The 19717-nt window shown below is 39.8% G+C and overlaps 1 protein-coding gene across 1 annotated transcript in view; it reads left to right on the forward strand.

Moving 5' to 3' along the window:
- Positions 1–2841: 2841 nt before the first annotated feature.
- Positions 2842–19717, forward strand: part of LOC105385413 (acetylcholine receptor subunit beta-like 2) — a 32772-nt gene continuing 15896 nt past the window's right edge. Inside the window, exons 1-9 of the mRNA XM_048628561.1 lie at positions 2842–3255; positions 3692–3885; positions 4303–4431; positions 4808–4969; positions 5960–6116; positions 8116–8243; positions 8645–8820; positions 17296–17448; positions 19544–19659. Coding sequence (XP_048484518.1) covers positions 3198–3255; positions 3692–3885; positions 4303–4431; positions 4808–4969; positions 5960–6116; positions 8116–8243; positions 8645–8820; positions 17296–17448; positions 19544–19659 — 1273 coding nt within the window. The 5' untranslated portion in view covers positions 2842–3197. The remainder of the gene's footprint in view (positions 3256–3691; positions 3886–4302; positions 4432–4807; positions 4970–5959; positions 6117–8115; positions 8244–8644; positions 8821–17295; positions 17449–19543; positions 19660–19717) is intronic.

Genomic DNA, 19717 nt, shown 5'->3' on the forward strand with positions numbered 1-19717 from the left:
ACTTCGACCATTAACATAATCAAAGAGCAGCGACTACATTCCATACTGTGTGAAACTGAAAGTTAGTATAAACTGAACAAATATTTTTATTTAGACTGATGACTACTTACAGTATTGGATATTTTTTATTGATCTTTCATTTACTTGCATCCTGCATGCCACCAAGTTACTGGATAAATTCATAGGTCAAAGTCAAAGCACAATGTTTACAATTTGTATAGTCATAAATGTTTATTTGGTTCTCAATTGTCGTCCCTTCTATACGAATGTCCTGCAGTGATGCGGTTCCCAAGTGAATGTTTACGATCTCTAATAAGCCAATAAGCAGAGCGCCCTTCCTTACATTTATTATAGTTTAGGTAGGTCAGGCTTCGTATTACTTGTCACTTTCAATGAGAATGCATTGTTCAAACCCATTTTAGCACCGGGAGACAGAATCATTGTACTTTATTTTTTGTTCACCATAGCTTTTTCACAATAGGATTTCATAATGGGTATGCATTAATTAAGTATAATTACATACATATTTATATCCTTAATGAAAATTAAATAATCGACCCTCTATACACGCTGACCAAAATTCTGAAGGAATTGCACAGTTGAAGACATGATAAGCTGTAAAACTCTAGAAGTACTGACTTCAATACTTATATAACATAATACATGTAACTAGCATAATAGCAACAACATAGTTGCCGCAACCTTGAATTCTGCATGGAATGCTCCAGGTCTCTTCTGCCTTCCTGGTACAAACAGTTCCTAGTTCATCCATTTACTATGTTTATTATCAGTTAATATGAGCCCTTCCGCGACCGCGTTCCACCGAGTTTTATTTATCTAACTGATTGTAATCGTTTAACGTTTAGTTCCTTATTGGTGCTGGTAGCCTGGTGTTTTAGTTTTTTGCTCTCTATACAGGAAGACAAGGTTTTGAAAATTCAGGTAGGTTACACATACATACACCATCATTTGTACAATGTTTGCCTATTGCTATGAAGGTGAAAGTAGCTTCCCTTGCTTAACACCCATGACCCATGACGTAATGCAATCTTATTGAAACTTCAACTGAAAACCAACCCAAGATTACGTAATTTCAGCCTATTTACGTAGGTGGCCTGCCATCTGCCACCTAGTTGTCTCAATAGGAATTTATGCACATAATCATGTTGAATGAAAAAATAGTGATTTCCTACACGCTACAAGGAAGCATGCTTGGACCAACGTGTCTAGTGTATATATAACTGTATATTTATTGCATTCGAGTTGAAAATAGTCCGCGTGGAGCGTTCACGTTGATTTGTTTATTGACAATTTGTACATTGTATAGAGGTAGTGTCCGACAAAGCTAACTTTACAACAGAAATAAGTGGGTCACAAAAAATACGGCTAAATAAAAAATGTACGTATTCACTTTTCAGTAAGTAGGTATTCATTAATTTATGGGTGCCAGTAAAATATCCAAAAATAGGTATCCCCCATATTTTACCCGTTGCAAAGTTGGCGCTGTCGTACTTTACAGTTTTATTGATGACATCTTTATGAACGTTAATAGTATGACTACCTGAACGATGTACAGCGCACAATTTCCGTATTGAGTTAGATCAGCTCAGTGGTCATAATCATAATTATATACACTGTATACAGGGTGACCCATCAATAGAACAGAAAAGGGAGAAATACCTATTTCGGTTGGTCCACTATTTACGGGACAACCTCTATATTGTCACCACCGCGTGGTCAGTTGTCCACTGCTGGGGACATGAGCTCAGCTTCCTTCATCAAATCAGGCAACTGTCTTATATCAGCGGAATGTGTCTTATGAGCAAGTTTATGGTTTCAAAACTATAGTCTAGGTAACATCTACCCCAATAATTTAGTGATAACAGGGTGTTGTTAGGAGAGAGAGGCCTATTTATTGATTTATATTCACACTATAATACCACCATAAGATTACAGTAAAAAATGCTGCATACTCATATTATGTCAAACAGTGCGCGAATAATTGTACAAATGATTGATATTTATAAATGAAGAGGTGCTCTTTTGTTTCAGATCCCAGAGACAGATACAGAGAGACGATCATCGTGAAGAAGATGCACGTCCGCGGGTACCCATACCTGTACAGCCTGTGGCCCATACCCAGGCAGGCCCGGCCCGACTTCGGTAAGAACATCAGTTCTTAAAAGGTTCTATTTTATTCTCTGTGGGAGTCAAGTACCAGGGGCTCTATCAGAAGTCAAACGAAATAACATTTACGAAGTACCTAATTATAGGGTCAAATTCAATACAGTATTTTGAATCCGAAAATGATTGTCGAAAGAAGTTGCAGTGTAGCACCTGGCTTCCTATAATGGAATATTTGAAAATAAGCTCAGGTTTTAATACCCGTACTCGTAGCTAATTAGGTATAATTCAAATACCTACATAAACTATGCAATTTTTATTGTTCAGAGAAACATTGGTCTACTTATTTTTTATGTATTTACTTATGTTTGTTTTACTTTACTTGAATTTCAGGGTCGGATGAGTTTTACCTACGGAAACAGTTGGAATATTTTGATAAAATAGGATAAGTACCACCACCACAGTTCTATTTACTTACTTTTAGGAAGCTTATTATTTTTATATTGATAGTGTATAATTTTGTTGTGTTAATAACTAAGTCTATGTTTTATTTCATAAATAAAATATGAACTTATATTTGTTTATTTGTTAAATACCCAATATACATATTAAGTACACTCGTAAGTAAGTACCTACCTACCTCCTAATTTCCAGTACAATATATCTAACAAATAAAATATTATAAACACTGTACAAAAGCGAAGAAAAGTAGTAGACAGTGCCATCTATTGATATCGCTGGAAACTAAACGCACATACAAGCTGTGAAACTGCTACGCGCTGCTACGAAGGAACGTAGCATTTGCTACGACGCGTCGTAGCACCGTTGCTACGCCAGCGCTACAACGACCAATCTTGATTTTCATTCGTTCGTCCATAAAATGAATCTTATCACAATGGAATACAGCTCATGGGCATAAAATGTCCCTGAAAACGTAAATTGGTGCAGGAAATGCTGAAGGAAAGTGGGAGAGTATTGATTTCGCATGCGCGTATCTTTCTAGTCATCTCTAGGGTGTAAGCAGCATCTGAATTTTGTAAACATGTGCTAATGTTTTAAAAATAAACACAAAAATGAAGTGGGACATATTGTTTATGTGGATGGTCTTCTCCTTCACCAGGATTTGTTCAGGTCAGTAAACAATACCTATAAGTAGTTACTTAAAATTATTGTTACTTGATTATGCGCTGATTTTTTAGCAGACGTAAATGTTATGAGATGATCAAATGTGTTGCTGTCACTTTCTAATAAGTAGATACTGACAACCAGACCGAAAATAAAGGTTAATTTCTAGAAGAAAATTAAAGTGAATTAGAGAGAAGATGAGATGATAAATAAATAAATAAAAAACTTGTAATATTGCAGTTTTGCACCAGTTATCGCATTGCACACAAATTACAAATTATATAATTTTCCTAAAGGTTGCCTGGAATAGATCGCTTTTAGCGATAATGCCGCCTATTGTGCTAACTCTTTCTTTGTAACGTAATTTATGTTGTGTGTTGTCAATATACCTAGTTTGCATTGTACAACTTTCACATAACCACCTCGCACCCCTAAATTCCAGGCGTAAAGCTCCTCGAAGCGAACCCGGATGTAAAACGCCTCTACGACGACCTGCTCAGCAACTACAACCGGCTGATCCGGCCCGTGACCAACGTGAGCGACATCCTGACCGTGCGGCTCGGGCTCAAGCTGTCGCAGCTCATGGAGGTCAATCTCAAGAACCAGGTCATGACCACCAACCTGTGGGTGGAGCAGGTAAGATATAATGCCGTCTAAGAATTCCGTTGGTCTCAGCTAAGTAGTCTATTACTAATTATTATGTCCTCAGAGACTCTAAGGGATTTTATAAATTGTATACTACGGATAAACAGAAAGAGATAAATAATATAAAGATAATTGATATACATAATATAATTTTATAGAAGTAAAATTAGTCATAAAAAGCTACCCATTATGATGATAACTATCTAAATATTATAACTAACTAAACAATAAATTATAACTGAACATTTCTGAACCACACTGGCAACAACAAGGAATAAAGGTAGTAATATTAAACATATGAAAATAAAATGTTTCAGACCAGTCTCAATGTAACTTCAGCTCAGCTGACGCTCAGCATGTGCTGTAGACAATTCAATCAAGACATTAAAAACCCGGTCCCCTCCACAGAAATGGTTCGACTACAAGCTGCAGTGGAACCCGGAGGACTACGGCGGCGTGGAGATGCTGTACGTGCCCTCCGAGCACATCTGGCTGCCCGACATCGTGTTGTACAATAACTGGGATGGGAACTACGAGGTAAGAGCCAGATTTGTTTGACTACACAGTGCCTGGGGATAAGGGTCCAGTTTCTTTACCCGAGAGTGCAAACTTTGAATAATTTATAAAATAACTTAATAGCGGCAGTCAGGTACCTACATGCATATCTCTAGCATTGATGAAAGAATGATAAGGAAGGATAGGAGCACTTCCTTGCCGAAATAGAAGTATAACGATCGATTGAGGCTGCGCGCATTTTGGTCAAAGCGCCAAAGGCAAAGTTTTGAACCTGAACTGAAAATGCCTTCTGGAATTATAAATACCCCGACAACCTTACATAATTCATATGGTACTGCCGGTGATGTCTTATGTTAATCATATTTAATTAAATATATATGATCTTAATTACTTCCAGGTAACCCTAATGACGAAAGCAACCCTCAAATACACTGGTGAAGTGAACTGGAAGCCTCCCGCCATCTACAAGTCATCGTGTGAGATCAATGTCGAATACTTCCCGTTTGATGAGCAGACCTGCTTCATGAAGTTTGGCTCTTGGACCTATAATGGTGCTCAGGTATGAGTTATGATAATTTTATTATCATTATCATTATTTAATCATTGACTACTGGAAATAGAGGCCTCTAGCAAGGAACACCATAGCTTTCTGCCCTCGGCCATCCTCATCCAACCAAATATCTACACGGTATTTGGTATCCAAGCTACATATCGTCTGTACCAATAGAAAACGGTGTAAATGATGATGGGCACCAATATATGGAAGCTGGGACCAGCACCAATAGAAATGAGTGATACGTCGTTCAAAAGGTATTTTTTTGCAGAATATGAATAACGGAAGCGCTAGTCTTGATTTACTGTCCAATTAGAATAATCAAACCTTGACAGTTTTTATATTTTATTTCTGTAATTTCAATGTTTTTGTTAGTTTTTTCACATTCATTTTTAATTTTTATAACGAAATGATCATATTTCATATAATATTATATTTGTTTATTATCTCAGAAAATAAAACCAGTTGAAAGTAATTTCTCCAATTTCAATAATACGTGTTTACGTGTATTACGCCCTAACTGTCATCAGGAGAGAAAGTGCAATGCCATAGAAAAATACTTCCTTCCGACGAATATATTTCAAAATGGACAACTTATACGGATTTGTCGTCATAATACTTTTTTGCTCACTTAAAAAGAGCTATCCAACGATGTATGTCTCATCTTTATTGGACATAGGTCCCAAAACGCCCATTGTCATTTTCTACATCCTTCTGTTATAAGATTATTCGAAAATGGAGCCAACAATATGATTAACATTATTATTATATTCTTAGGTATCAAGTACACTATTGTATACTAGGAACCTCGTAACACTATGCCACTCGGCACTCCGTATTGAGATAGATGAATAGGCATTCATCTATCAGTACGGACGTACTCAGGATGTTGTTTATAAAAAAAACATCATGCGCAGATCGGCCTTATCGTTCATGACGTAGTGTAGTTAGTAGAGTATCTTAGAACACTTTCTAACCCTTCACCACCACCCACAGGTGGACCTAAAACACATGGACCAGTCCTCCGGCAGCAGCCTCGTCCACGTGGGCATCGACCTCAGCGAGTTCTACCTGTCCGTGGAGTGGGACATCCTGGAGGTGCCGGCCACCAGGAACGAGGAGTACTACCCGTGCTGCCCGGAGCCTTTCTCTGGTAATTAGGATCAGTCACGATTTGTATTAAGTATGTAGATCGATGGCAGTAAAAAAATCATGACTAATGGTGAAAGAAATATCCAAATCGGACAAGAAATGACGAAGATACAGCGATTTAACTGCAGAAGTTAAAAAAAGGCTTGCCAGTACCAGCCGCGAGCGCATTGTAACGCATGTATTACTTTGTACATAGTTAGTGGATGACAAAGGCCGTTGTAGGAGTCCTGTGACGCTCCTTAGATAAGGTATATATATGTGCTGCAATGGGTGATTACTTGGGTTGATAAAGTAGAAGTCAAACGGTTACTAGCCTCGTTGAGATCAACTTTCCAGCAGTGGATTATAGTGCCCTAGGATTTGGTTAGGACAGTTAATTAATGCCTATTCCACAGCATGGATTGGTAAGGGTTTCAGATTGCTCATCATCAGCCAATAATCATCCACTGCTGGACATAGGCCTCTCCCAAGGAGCGCCACAACACTCGGTCCTCGGCCTTCCTCATCCAACCACTACCCGCCACCCGCCTAAGGTCGTCAGTCCAGCGGGCAGGAGGGCGTCCCACGCCGCGTTTGCCTGTTCGTGGTCTCCACTCGAGAACTCGTCTACCCCAACGGTTATCGGTTCTTCGGCAGATATGATCAGCTCACTGCCACTTCAGCTTGCATATTTTGACAGCTATGTCGGTAACCTTAGTCCTCTGACGGATAACCTCATTTCTGATACGATCCATCAGAGAAACCCCAAGCATAGCTCTCTCCATAGCACGCTGAGCGACTTTAAATCGGTGGACCAGACCTACCGTCAGTGTCCACGTCTCTGCACCATACGTCATCACTGGCAGGACGCACTGGTTGAAGACTTTTGTCTTCAGGCTCTGAGGAATGGCCGAGGAGAATATGTGACGAAGTTTCCCGAATGCAGCCCAACCCAGTTGAATGCGCCTTGCAGCCTCCTTGTCGAAGTTGCTTCTGCCTAGCCGAATAGTCTGCCCGAGGTAGACATATTCTTGCACAACTTCGATTGTTGCCTCACCAACGGCGACCGGCTCCGGTTTGATGTGAGCATTGTACATGACTTTCGTCTTGTCCAAGTTCATACCGAGGCCTACACGTCGGGAAGCAGCATTTAGGCCACTTAGCATCCAGCTGAGTTCCTGCAGAGATTCTGCCATAATAACGATGTCGTCCGCGAAGCGGAGGTGTGACATGTACTCGCCATTTATACATATGCCATGTCCTTTCCAGTCCAAAAGACATCTTCCAATGCATTGGTGAACAGTTTCGGAGATATCACATCCCCCTGTCTCACTCCACGTTGCAGTTGGATAGGTCTTGTCTTGTGGTCCTGTACTTGGATAGTCATAGTAGCGGCATTGTACAGACATTTCAACACTTCGATATAGCGCCAATCGATTTGGCATTCGATTCAGATTGCTCGTTATAATTATTCGATTCGTCAGAATTATTCGATGAGGATAGATAGCTAATTGAGTCCCTCGTCGTCGTCGTCGGAAGCAGCCTGGTGCACGAGGGCATCGACCTCAGCGAGTTCTACCTGTCCGTGGAGTGGGACATCCTGGAGGTGCCGGCCACCAGGAACGAAGAGTACTACCCGTGCTGCCTGGAGCCTTTCTCTGGTAATTGTGGAATACGGTCAGCTTCATAAGTAGCCGTACACTATTGTATTGTACCTGGTCAGAATACCTACTTGCTAGAAAATCGGCAGTTTGTGAGTTTGTCAACGTACGACATTGTAAAACTTCTTATAAAACTGATATAAATATACCAGCTGCTAGAGGCTAAATGAGGAAGGCATATGACAGAATGTTGTTCCGCTTCTTTGAGAATTATTTAAGGCCTATATATGTGCTGCTGCAGATGATTACGGGCTGATGATATTGAAGCTAAAGTCAAAATACCTACCAAAGCATCACGTCAATGTGGCCAAGCTTGAAATGAGTTAAGTGTGCAGAAGTTAATTACTGTTTTTGTTTCAGATATAACGTTCAAGCTGACAATGCGTCGAAAAACCCTATTCTACACTGTGAACCTCATCATCCCGTGCGTCGGACTCACGTTCCTGACTGTGCTCGTGTTCTACTTGCCCTCTGATTCTGGTGAAAAGGTTAGTCAGAAACAAACCTAATATCATAAATCGCCGAACTAAAGTTAAAGGACTGTGTTATGCCAAATTATTAGCAGCCGCTTAGACGAGTCTCGAATGGAGACCAGAAAAGGCAAATGTATCGTTAATCATTCTCTGATCCGAAAATGTCGTGGTGAAATATAAATACATTCTGAACATCACAGAACTTATGGACTGCACATTCTGTTTAACTATATCACCATTGTAGGACTTAAATAATATTATTTAATTAATTAATATTAATTAAAAATAAATTAATATTATTATTATATTTTTTTCAAAGAGCCTGCGTTGTGTCCCATTAATATTAAACAAATTAATATTAATAGGAATGTATTATACATTTAAGCAAATAGTTTCATCACATCTCTCGCCCCCAGATCTCACTCTGCATCTCGATCCTGGTGTCGCTCACGGTGTTCTTCCTGGGGCTGGCGGAGATCATCCCGCCGACGTCGCTCGCCATCCCGCTGCTGGGGAAGTACCTGCTCTTCACCATGATCCTGGTGTCGCTGTCCGTCTGGATGACTGTGTGCATACTTAATGTGCATTTCAGGTGAGGTTAGGTTAGATTTAGTAGCTTAATTTACAGGATGCAACGGACCTATTTAGCTAAATACAAGAGCGCACCTAAAAATATCGTCTTGTTATTAAGAAAATTCGCTTTTTTGACTGCCAAAATTAGCTGAAATCCACAAAACAGTATTTAACAGGTGTTTAGCGCTGTCAAACGCCTAAAAATCTGTGAAATTTCTTTCTTTTTAATCACTTGTTAAACAGTGTTTAAAGCTTATTGTGGTAGTACAGTTTGCGTTGTACCAAATCACTTGTTTTTCACTCAAATCTCACTCTTCATCTCGATTCTGGTCTCCCTTAGACATTTAGTTAGTTAAAATCACGTAAAATCTTTGCGGTGTGCCAAATCACTCGTTTCTCATCCAAATCTCACCTGCATCTCGATCCTGGTGTCGCTCACGGTGTTCTTCCTGGGGCTGGCGGAGATCATCCCGCCGACGTCGCTCGCCATCCCGCTGCTGGGGAAGTACCTGCTCTTCACCATGATCCTGGTGTCGCTGTCCGTCTGGATGACTGTGTGCATACTTAATGTGCATTTTAGGTGAGCTTAGGTTAGATTTAGTAGCTTATTTTACAGGTATTCAATCCATGGAGCTACGACACTGCACCGCACCTAAAAGAATCCCGTTGTAATTAAGTAAAATCGCCATTTTAACTGTAAAAATTCTAGAATATAATACGACTTTATTGACTTAACATAAACAGGACGCAAATAACAATTTATAATACAGTGTACACAGCGCAATAGGCGGCCTTATCGCTAAAAGCGGTCTCTTCTATGTCAGTATCTTTGCGGTGTGTCAAATCACTTGGTTTTCACCAAAATCTCGCCGTGCATCTCGATCCTGGTGTCGCTCACGGTGTTCTTCCTGGGGCTGGCGGAGATCATCCCGCCGACGTCGCTCGCCATCCCGCTGCTGGGGAAGTACCTGCTCTTCACCATGATCCTGGTGTCGCTGTCCGTCTGGATGACTGTGTGCATACTTAATGTGCATTTTAGGTGAGCTTAGGTTGGATTTAGTAGCTTAATTCACAGGATGCAAAGGATTTTTAGGTAAATATAAAAAAGCATCTAAAAACGTCTTGTAATTTTGAAAAATCGCCAGTAAGAGCCATTTGTACTAAAATATTAAATCTAGATTTAATGTTCAATCTCGATTTAAGCCATAAATTTATATGAACTGACGTTTCTTAAATCGAAATTAGACACTAAATCTAGATTTAAGATGTCGGTGCTAGTCGCCCTAAGACACTTCCTGGGGCTGGCGGAGATCATCCCGCCGACGTCGCTCGCCATCCCGCTGCTGGGGAAGTACCTGCTCTTCACCATGATCCTGGTGTCGCTGTCCGTCTGGATGACTGTGTGCATACTTAATGTGCATTTCAGGTGAGTTTAGGTTGGATTCAGTCGCTTAGTGCACAGGATGCAAAGGACCTATTGATTGATTGATTTGAAAAGGTCTTTATTTGCACATAATGTTAGTTACACAGCTTGCTTACTTTCTAGTGTTAGTTTTTATCCTAGAAGAAACTACTTTAAGCGGAATGTTTTTTCAGACAAGACAATGCCTATATAAACAATATTGCATAAACAACTAATTAAATAACATAAATATATATATATTTTTTTCTAATACGTTAAGTATAAAGTGAGTTTGATGTTTTCATCTACAGATACACACTTTAGTGTAGTGTGTATTAACAACATAAGTATTGTGACAGTTAACACCTAATAAGAAAGAACGAAATCTTTAATTAGGTACCTAACAATAATGTTTATAACATTAACATAAAAGTTCAGTTTTAATCATTCTAACTCGGTACATAATGTAAAAAATATTGTGGGTAAATTCACAAATCACGCCTCGGCTCGGGCGAATGTGCCGGCCGCGCACTGTGCGCTTGAACATAAGGGCGATATTCGCAGCGGGCAGCAAGACGGTCGCGCGGTGACTCAAGCGTCATCGCTAAGCACGTAGTGATGGGGTAGCTTGTAAGTTTTATACCTGTCGGCATAACTCAAATTATGTAATCGGCTTAAACCAATTGCAGCGATTAAAGTGTTGAAGTGGTTAGGATTCTTAAATAAGTAAAAGTTACGTGTTAGTTTTAGAATATACTCGAGTAAAGAGGGAAACTTAATTATTTTGTGTAATTGTTTTAAATTTGTACGATACGGACAATTGTATGCTATCTTAAGGGCTTTGTTTTGTACAACTTGTAATTTTTTATGGTTGGACTGACAGGTACTGCTCCATACAGGGCAAGCGTAGGATATTGTTGGTCTAATCAAAGTCGTGTAAATATTTAGTTTCGTGGTGGAACTGAGAGGACATTTTCTATTAAGCACTGGGCTAAGGGCATTGAGTGCTTTGATACCTTTAGTTCGTATGTGGGCTACATGATGGGTCCAGTTGAGTTTATGGTCAAGCACTACCCCTAAGTACTTGACCGTTTTTTTCCATTCAATGGGATGGGCATTTATTTTAAGACTACGACATGGAAGCTCTCGCCGTCTAGTAAAAAGGATTGCTTCAGTTTTTGCTTCGTTCAGTTTCAATTTCCAGATAGTAAAGAAATTATAGATGAGGTCTATTGAAAGTTGCAGTCTATCAATGATGAGGTCAACGTCATCCGATGATGTAAAGCATGCTGTGTCGTCGGCAAAACATGCCAAGTTAGTGCGGGGCTGCTTAGGCATGTCATTTAGAAAAATGAGGAAGAGGTACGGCCCGAGTATGGACCCTTGGGGGACTCCGGCAGGGATGGAATGAAGTTCCGACTGAGTGCCATTAACATAAACAAAGAAACTTCTCTTATTAAGATACGACTGGATTAGATTTACAAGTGGAAATGGAACCCGGAGTTTTATTAATTTGTGAATAAGCCCTCGGTGCCAAACAGTATCGAAGGCCTTTTCTACGTCTAGGAGAAACATTCCAGTCGACTGGTTTAGGTTAAGTTGATGAGAAGCATGTTCCGCAACGCGTGCCAGCTGTTGGGTTGTCGAGTGGCAACTACGGAAGCCAAATTGTTCCTCAATCAGATGGTTTTTGGTTGCTTTGAGGAGGCGGCAGTAAATAATTTTTTCAAACAGCTTTCCTAGAGTTGGAAGAAGGCTGATAGGGCGATATCCCGAGGGAGATGAGTCTTCCTTGCCTGGCTTTTTAATCGCAATCATCTTCGCAGTTTTCCAACTTAGAGGAAAGTAATTTAACGCTAAGCATGAATTAAATATTTTGGTGACGAGGACAATCGCTTTTTGGGGTAGATTTTTTATAGCGGAGTTATTAATATCATCGTAACCTGGAGCTTTTAAGGACCTATTAAGGTAACTACTAGAGCACAAGCAACTAAGCGCCGCCGCGCCGCACTTTAAAGAATCCCGTTGTAATTTATAAAAATCGCCATTTTGATAGTCAGGATTACCTAAAATTTATTTTTGTGGTGTGCCACATCATTGGATTTTCACTCAAATCTCACTTTTCATCTCGATCCTGGTCTCCTTAACGGTCGGTAACTGTCTTAGTGTCTAAGGACACTAAGGCAGTTAAAATCATGTAAAATATTGCAATGTGCCAAATCACTTGTTTTTCACCCAAATCTCACGTGCATCTCGATCCTGGTGTCGCTCACGGTGTTCTTCCTGGGGCTGGCGGAGATCATCCCGCCGACGTCGCTCGCCATCCCGCTGCTGGGGAAGTACCTGCTCTTCACCATGATCCTGGTGTCGCTGTCCGTCTGGATGACTGTGTGCATACTTAATGTGCATTTCAGGTGAGCTTAGGTTGGATTCAGTAGCTTATTATACAGGTATTTAGCACGTGTCGCCATATTAGGTAGTTTTGGCTGTCGAAATTAACTAAATTGACACAAACTTACCATAAAACTTAGACAGAATTTAACAGGTGTTTAGCGCTGTCAAACGCCTAAAAAATCTGTCAAATTTCGTTTTAAACACTTGTTAAACTGTGTTTTAAGTTTATTATGGTAGTACAGTTTGCGTTGTGCCACATCACTCATTTTTCACTCAAATCTCACCTGCATTTCGATCCTGGTGTCGCTCACGGTGTTCTTCCTGGGGCTGGCGGAGATCATCCCGCCGACGTCGCTCGCCATCCCGCTGCTGGGGAAGTACCTGCTCTTCACCATGATCCTGGTGTCGCTGTCCGTCTGGATGACTGTGTGCATACTTAATGTGCATTTTAGGTGAGTTTAGGTTCGATTTAGTAGCTTACTTTACAGGTACCTATTTAACAAATGGAGCTATACTTCACAGGATGCAAAGGACTTTTCTTATTTCGGTACAAAAGCATACTAAGCGCCACTGCGTCGGACCTAAAAAAATCGCGTTGTAATTTAGAAAAATGGCCATTTTGACTCTTGAAATTACCTAAAATCTTTGCGGTGTTACACATCGCTTGTTTTTTACTTAAATTTCACTGTGCATCTTGATCCTGGTCTCCCTTAGACAATTAGACAGTTGAAATCTTGTAAAATCTATGCGGTGAGCCACATCACTTGTTTCTCACCCAAATCTCACCTGCATCTCGATCCTGGTGTCGCTCACGGTGTTCTTCCTGGGGCTGGCGGAGATCATCCCGCCGACGTCGCTCGCCATCCCGCTGCTGGGGAAGTACCTGCTCTTCACCATGATCCTGGTGTCGCTGTCCGTCTGGATGACTGTGTGCATACTTAATGTGCATTTCAGGTGAGGTTAGGTTAGATTTAGTAGCTTAATTTACAGGATGCAACGGACCTATTTAGCTAAATACAAGAGCGCACCTAAAAATATCGTCTTGTTATTAAGAAAATTCGCTTTTTTGACTGCCAAAATTAGCTGAAATCCACAAAACAGTATTTAACAGGTGTTTAGCGCTGTCAAACGCCTAAAAATCTGTGAAATTTCTTTCTTTTTAATCACTTGTTAAACAGTGTTTAAAGCTTATTGTGGTAGTACAGTTTGCGTTGTACCAAATCACTTGTTTTTCACTCAAATCTCACTCTTCATCTCGATTCTGGTCTCCCTTAGACATTTAGTTAGTTAAAATCACGTAAAATCTTTGCGGTGTGCCAAATCACTCGTTTCTCATCCAAATCTCACCTGCATCTCGATCCTGGTGTCGCTCACGGTGTTCTTCCTGGGGCTGGCGGAGATCATCCCGCCGACGTCGCTCGCCATCCCGCTGCTGGGGAAGTACCTGCTCTTCACCATGATCCTGGTGTCGCTGTCCGTCTGGATGACTGTGTGCATACTTAATGTGCATTTCAGGTGAGTTTAGGTTAGATTCGTAGTAGCTTACTTCAAAAGATGCAACGGACCTATTTAGGTAGGTACGAAAACGCACGGTGCTATGCGCCACGCACCAAAAAATCGCCTGGTAATTCAGAAAAATCGCCATTTATATACATACTGTACTGCAACAAAAGACTTTAAACATTGTTTAACAAGTGTTTAAAACTAAATTTGACAGATTTTGTAGGCGTTTGACAGCGCTTAACATCTGTTATATACTGTATAAGTTTTTGTGCTAAGGTCCATAAAATCCTTGCAGTGTGCCAAATCACTTGTTTTTCCCCCAAATCTCGCCTGCATCTCGATCCTGGTGTCGCTCACGGTGTTCTTCCTGGGGCTGGCGGAGATCATCCCGCCGACGTCGCTCGCCATCCCGCTGCTGGGGAAGTACCTGCTCTTCACCATGATCCTGGTGTCGCTGTCCGTCTGGATGACTGTGTGCATACTTAATGTGCATTTTTAGTAGCTTAATTACAGGATGCAACAGACCTATTCACGATAGCACATACACCTAAAAAAATGCTTGTAATTTTGTAGAATCGCCATTTTGACTGTCAAGATTATGCGGTGTGCCTGTTTTTCACTAAAATCTCACTGTGCATCTAGATTCAGTCGTTTACTTTACAAGATGCAGTTCATGCAACTGACATATTTTGGTAAGTACGAGAGCACACACAACTATGCACCACGTCTAGAAAAGTCGTTTTCTAATTTGAAAAATTGGTGGCGAATCTGAAGATAAATGTTATTACATGAATGCATGAGCGCTCTTTCATTATCAGAGTCACCCACTTCCATCTGCTTCTGCTTCTGAGAGTTTCCGTAAAAACTAGTAGCGCTGAAAAAAGTAGCTTTTTCGTCGTGGTGGAAGGATACACTTTGATTGGCGTCAGTCGCTGATTTCGTAGGATGCACCCCGGTAATATTTGGGTAAGTATGGGACTACGGTGAAGTAAATGAGTTTTCGAGTGAAGACAACGTACGGGCGTAGTGTCTTGACAGGTAGACGGTAGTGGCTGGCATAGGGTTGTGACGCTCACCGCCTTCGGATACGGATGATTACGGGCTGATGATGATGTGGTCATCATCGAACTCTCGGTGGTGATTTCCAAGATAAATATTATCATATATTATGTATGAGCACCCTACAAACAATATAACTGCGTACGGAACGAGTGTGTAATTGTATATCTAAATGATTTATTTTGATAGACAAATCTAGACTCGTTTGTGTAAACTATTAAAACATACGATATAGATACTTACCACAATAAATAAACATTTGTTAAATAAACCAACACTATCACTGGCACACAATATTCACCCAGGAATAAAGTAGAGATGCAAATAAATAAGTACTTCCATAATATACACTCAACCGTATAGATAGGGTACAGACACACGAATCATTTCATAAATCTTTGAGCCTCATTGTTATAATGTCATTGTGATAGCGGCACAATGCCGGCTAGTAAAATATTGCATGAACACAACACATCTTGTACTGTACGTATAGGAATATTTATCGAAATTCTTTTCATTGTTCGGTACCACGATAATGGAGCTGACTGTACTTCATTATTTCCATAGAGAGTCAACGGATTTATTGAATGATAATGATATTGGTTGGTCTTGGTCACGAAATATGACCACATTTGTAATCAAAATTAAGTCTAACACAGCATAATGAGTAATAAAGTTTTATAATGAAAACGTTAACGTAAGGGCACAGAGTAATAATTATTATTATTCAGATTAAAAAGTTACAAGTAACCATGAAAATGAAAAAAGCACCCCTGTCTCGATAATCCCAAAGTTAATAAATATTACTGACAAAATACGTTTTGAATTTCGAATATTATAACACCATTTACGACACCTCCATAACCGGTGAAAAAACATCCTGCTAGTATATTCCTTAAAATGACAACCAGCTAATTATGCTTTTCGGTAAAATTTTCAACCCTACTATAAATACCTAATCATTATTATTGAAATCGGCCAAATTCGGAGTGATTATTACAATTGAAATTAATTAACGTGCGATAAATCACACGGCCTAATCCGCTAAACTCCGGTGCAACGGCACTACCTTATTGATTTCCACGACTATGAAACAAACATTTCATTATAACCGGCGATAAATTCCAGCTATACGTGGCAATAAAATATTTCGAATATACACTGTTGTAGTGGCAACAAAATAACGGCATAAATCAGCAAGCCTCATTGTAATTTAGCAACAGTATAGAACAATGTGCGGGATAAGTTATGGGGCTGCAGATCGGGAGATAAAACTTATTGGAGGCCTAATTTGTGAACTACGCGACCAATTTACATGTCGCTGAGTTACTGTGCCGGGTATACGCGTTGATAACGTGGTATGTTTCAGGAGGCTCGGTCTTGAACTTAAAATGTGTTCCGTAAACTGACACTTGTGTAAAGATAAGTCGCAAAGTTGCAGTTTCCTTCTACTTTAGGGTTTAAATAAAAACACTTTGACTATGTGACATGATGGACTTACGCCCAGTTTTTTGATCCGTAGTCAACTTTAACCATTAGTCAAATCACGTGTCAAGCATGACATCTGCATACGAATTTCGTTGGTTTTTAACTAATGGTAGCCATTTTTGACCAAGGGTTGAGTTAACTAGGGATCAAAAAACTGGCCCTTAGTTGGAACTAGAATTGAACGAAGGGTCGATTTCAGGTATTAGATAGAAACCTACAAACACAGAAATCTGTTTTCAAATATATACTCACGTGCGAAGAAACAGTTCGACTTACAAAATGCTGACATCAATTGCCCCTATTTTTTTTTAACATTTATTGAGAAATATGAAAAAAATATTTTTGTTTTAAATTGGTAATATTCGGAGGCACCGTTATATTATGTACTTTTAAATATTGCAGAAAGCGTAATTAAATTAGTTTTATCCGTTTAGGAGTTATTTGGCACTTTTCTCAAATGCCCGTGAGTGTAACTTTTTAGCCCTTTCAACGATTACAGAACACTGCCATATAGGCGAATTATCACCCCATTTTGGCTCTATAATATTGGTATTGGTAACCATAATATACCTATTATAGATACGTGTCACGAGCGGAATTTCAACTAACTTATCCGTACCCCCTTCTAACCTGACACCTCATTCCCAGGTCCCCATCAACGCACACCATGTCCCCGTGGATGAAGAAGGTGTTCCTGCAGTGTATGCCGAAGCTACTGATGATGCGGAGGACCAAGTACTCGCTGCCCGACTATGATGATACCTTCGTCTCTAACGGGTACACCAATGAGCTGGAGATGAGGTTAGTTGACTTTGGTTTACCCGGTTTTTAAAAACCCAATAATTATACAGGGTATTGAAAAGGTGGTATACATACTAAGCTGAAAGAAGGTGAGGGGAAGGTTAGGGGGTCCATTATATTCTATTCTGAGAGGGAGCGTTCCTGTTAAGACTTAGGGGGTCATTCTGAACAACTTTTGGAAATGGAGATAAGGTTTTTTTTACTATTATATTAGTGATGTTATTGTTTTCAGTCCTCACTGCACGGGTACATTATCGATGTAGGTAAAGAGGTCATTGGTGCACATGGTGGAGTGTACATTAAACGACTTTATCGATCGAATCTTATTATATTTAATAAAAACAAAACAAGTAAAAAGCTGGCACATAGCTTTAAAGACTCCAATATTATGAGTCTTCAATCTAGCACAATCCTCATTTACTTAACCTGTTCAATAATCAGCAACCTTCGATCTCTATGCCGAGATCAACTTCGAATTTCCTTTCAGAAACTAGCCGTAAGGGAACTCAGTAAATTGCTTACACAAAACGCGATCCGAATTCCTGCCAGGCTTCCTAGTCGAGTCTAGACCACGAGGGACACAAAGATGAATGTTTAGAGCTAAATTTATGTCCGCAGGATCTCCCCAGACTGAAATCTCTCATGCACATAGACACGAAATTTAATTTATAGTGTGTATAGGGCCTAATCCTTTGTGCATGCATGGCGGTAGCATTTTGGCGAGGACCGGTACTTTATCTTTGAGGCGGATAACGGATAAGACTGGTGAGGCACATTATTTTGATACAGACTAAGTTATTTGATCCCTTTTTCTTTAGTAATGACGGTATCTATAGATAAGTCGTGAAGGAGCTATCACTGTAGGTAAATTAAGCATAAGCCATAAGCATACCTACTTACGAGTATATAATAAAGTATAGGTAGTAGTGGTAGTAGCAGTTTAATTGATACATAGATTTTAATACCATACCTTGTTTTCACATTACAAGGTGTTTATTTGTCTATGTTTTTCAGTTTACTGTACAATAGTATAGCAATATACCTACCGTATATCATATAGAGTATACTTAGAGGCTACTTCTATCTCAGAATGCCCACGGGAAAACCACTTCAAAACGCGCTTTCAAAAGCCCACATTGATTTATGAGGTTCGGTACACTCACCGGCATACCGTACCCGGTACAAGTATGTCATTGAAAATGCAGTTTTCGTACGAAGCCACTGCCGGCCACGAGCCTGCGTTAATTCCAGTTCAATCCAGATAATACCGGAATAGCCATTAATTCAGGCGCGTCGTACCGGTTTAATACCGGTAATATTGGCGCTGACAAGCGAACCACTCAGGTGCAGTTGGTATCTTGTTGGTATCACAGTTTTGGGATACTGTAACTATGTAGAACTGTTAGAACTTATGGTGTGTATAGTATTTTTGGTGCTACTTATGCGTATTAGAAGATAGGTCTTCTTTTTAATAATTAAGCTATACATTGAAATTATGAACAGGTAGGTTGTATATAGAGTGTGTAAATATTTATTTGATACAATCTTCAAAATATTTGATGATTTAGCTATATTTCCTTTCCAAATTCAATGCTATAAAGTAAAATTCCGTATTTCGTATTTTTTCGTGTTTGAATAATAATAATGTTTACTTTGATGTTTCAAAAGTATTTTTTCAGTTGTGTATCAGATAATCAGATATAATCAACTTTCATAGTAATTCTTACCTTAAAAACTCAAAACCCTTATAGGATCAGTTAGTTGTCCGTCCGTCTGTTTATCTGGCAAGAGCTTTATCTCGGAACCCGCAATACATAATATAGAGTTGAAAACTAAAAAAAACGGAAGAAACTACAGCTTTCTGTATACAGTTTACAAAATGCTTATAACAATAAGTCCACCTCTTTTGGTACTTTGAAATAAAATATTAAACATAAAAAAATGGGGTTGTTGTCGTAGACATTCGTAGCATTTGCTACAGCTGCTACGGCGTAGCATGTAGCACATGGCTACGACAGCGCGTAGCATACTATATCTATGTTACAATATGGCACTACTGTGGTCAATTTCTAAACACACATTACTTGTTTACCAGCCGGGACAGTCTGACGGATGCGTTCGGGAACAGCAAGGAGGACAGTGGAGACTACCGCAAGTCTCCAGCACCTGAGGACGACATGGTGGGAGCCGGCGCGTATCAGAGGCCCTCGGGTGAGTGGAAAGAGCAGTATAAGTACACTAGAAATAAGTTACAGACATAAAAGTAAAA

Source organism: Plutella xylostella, chromosome 21 (assembly GCF_932276165.1).
Source record: "Plutella xylostella chromosome 21, ilPluXylo3.1, whole genome shotgun sequence".
NCBI classification, from domain to species: Eukaryota; Metazoa; Arthropoda; class Insecta; order Lepidoptera; family Plutellidae; genus Plutella; species Plutella xylostella.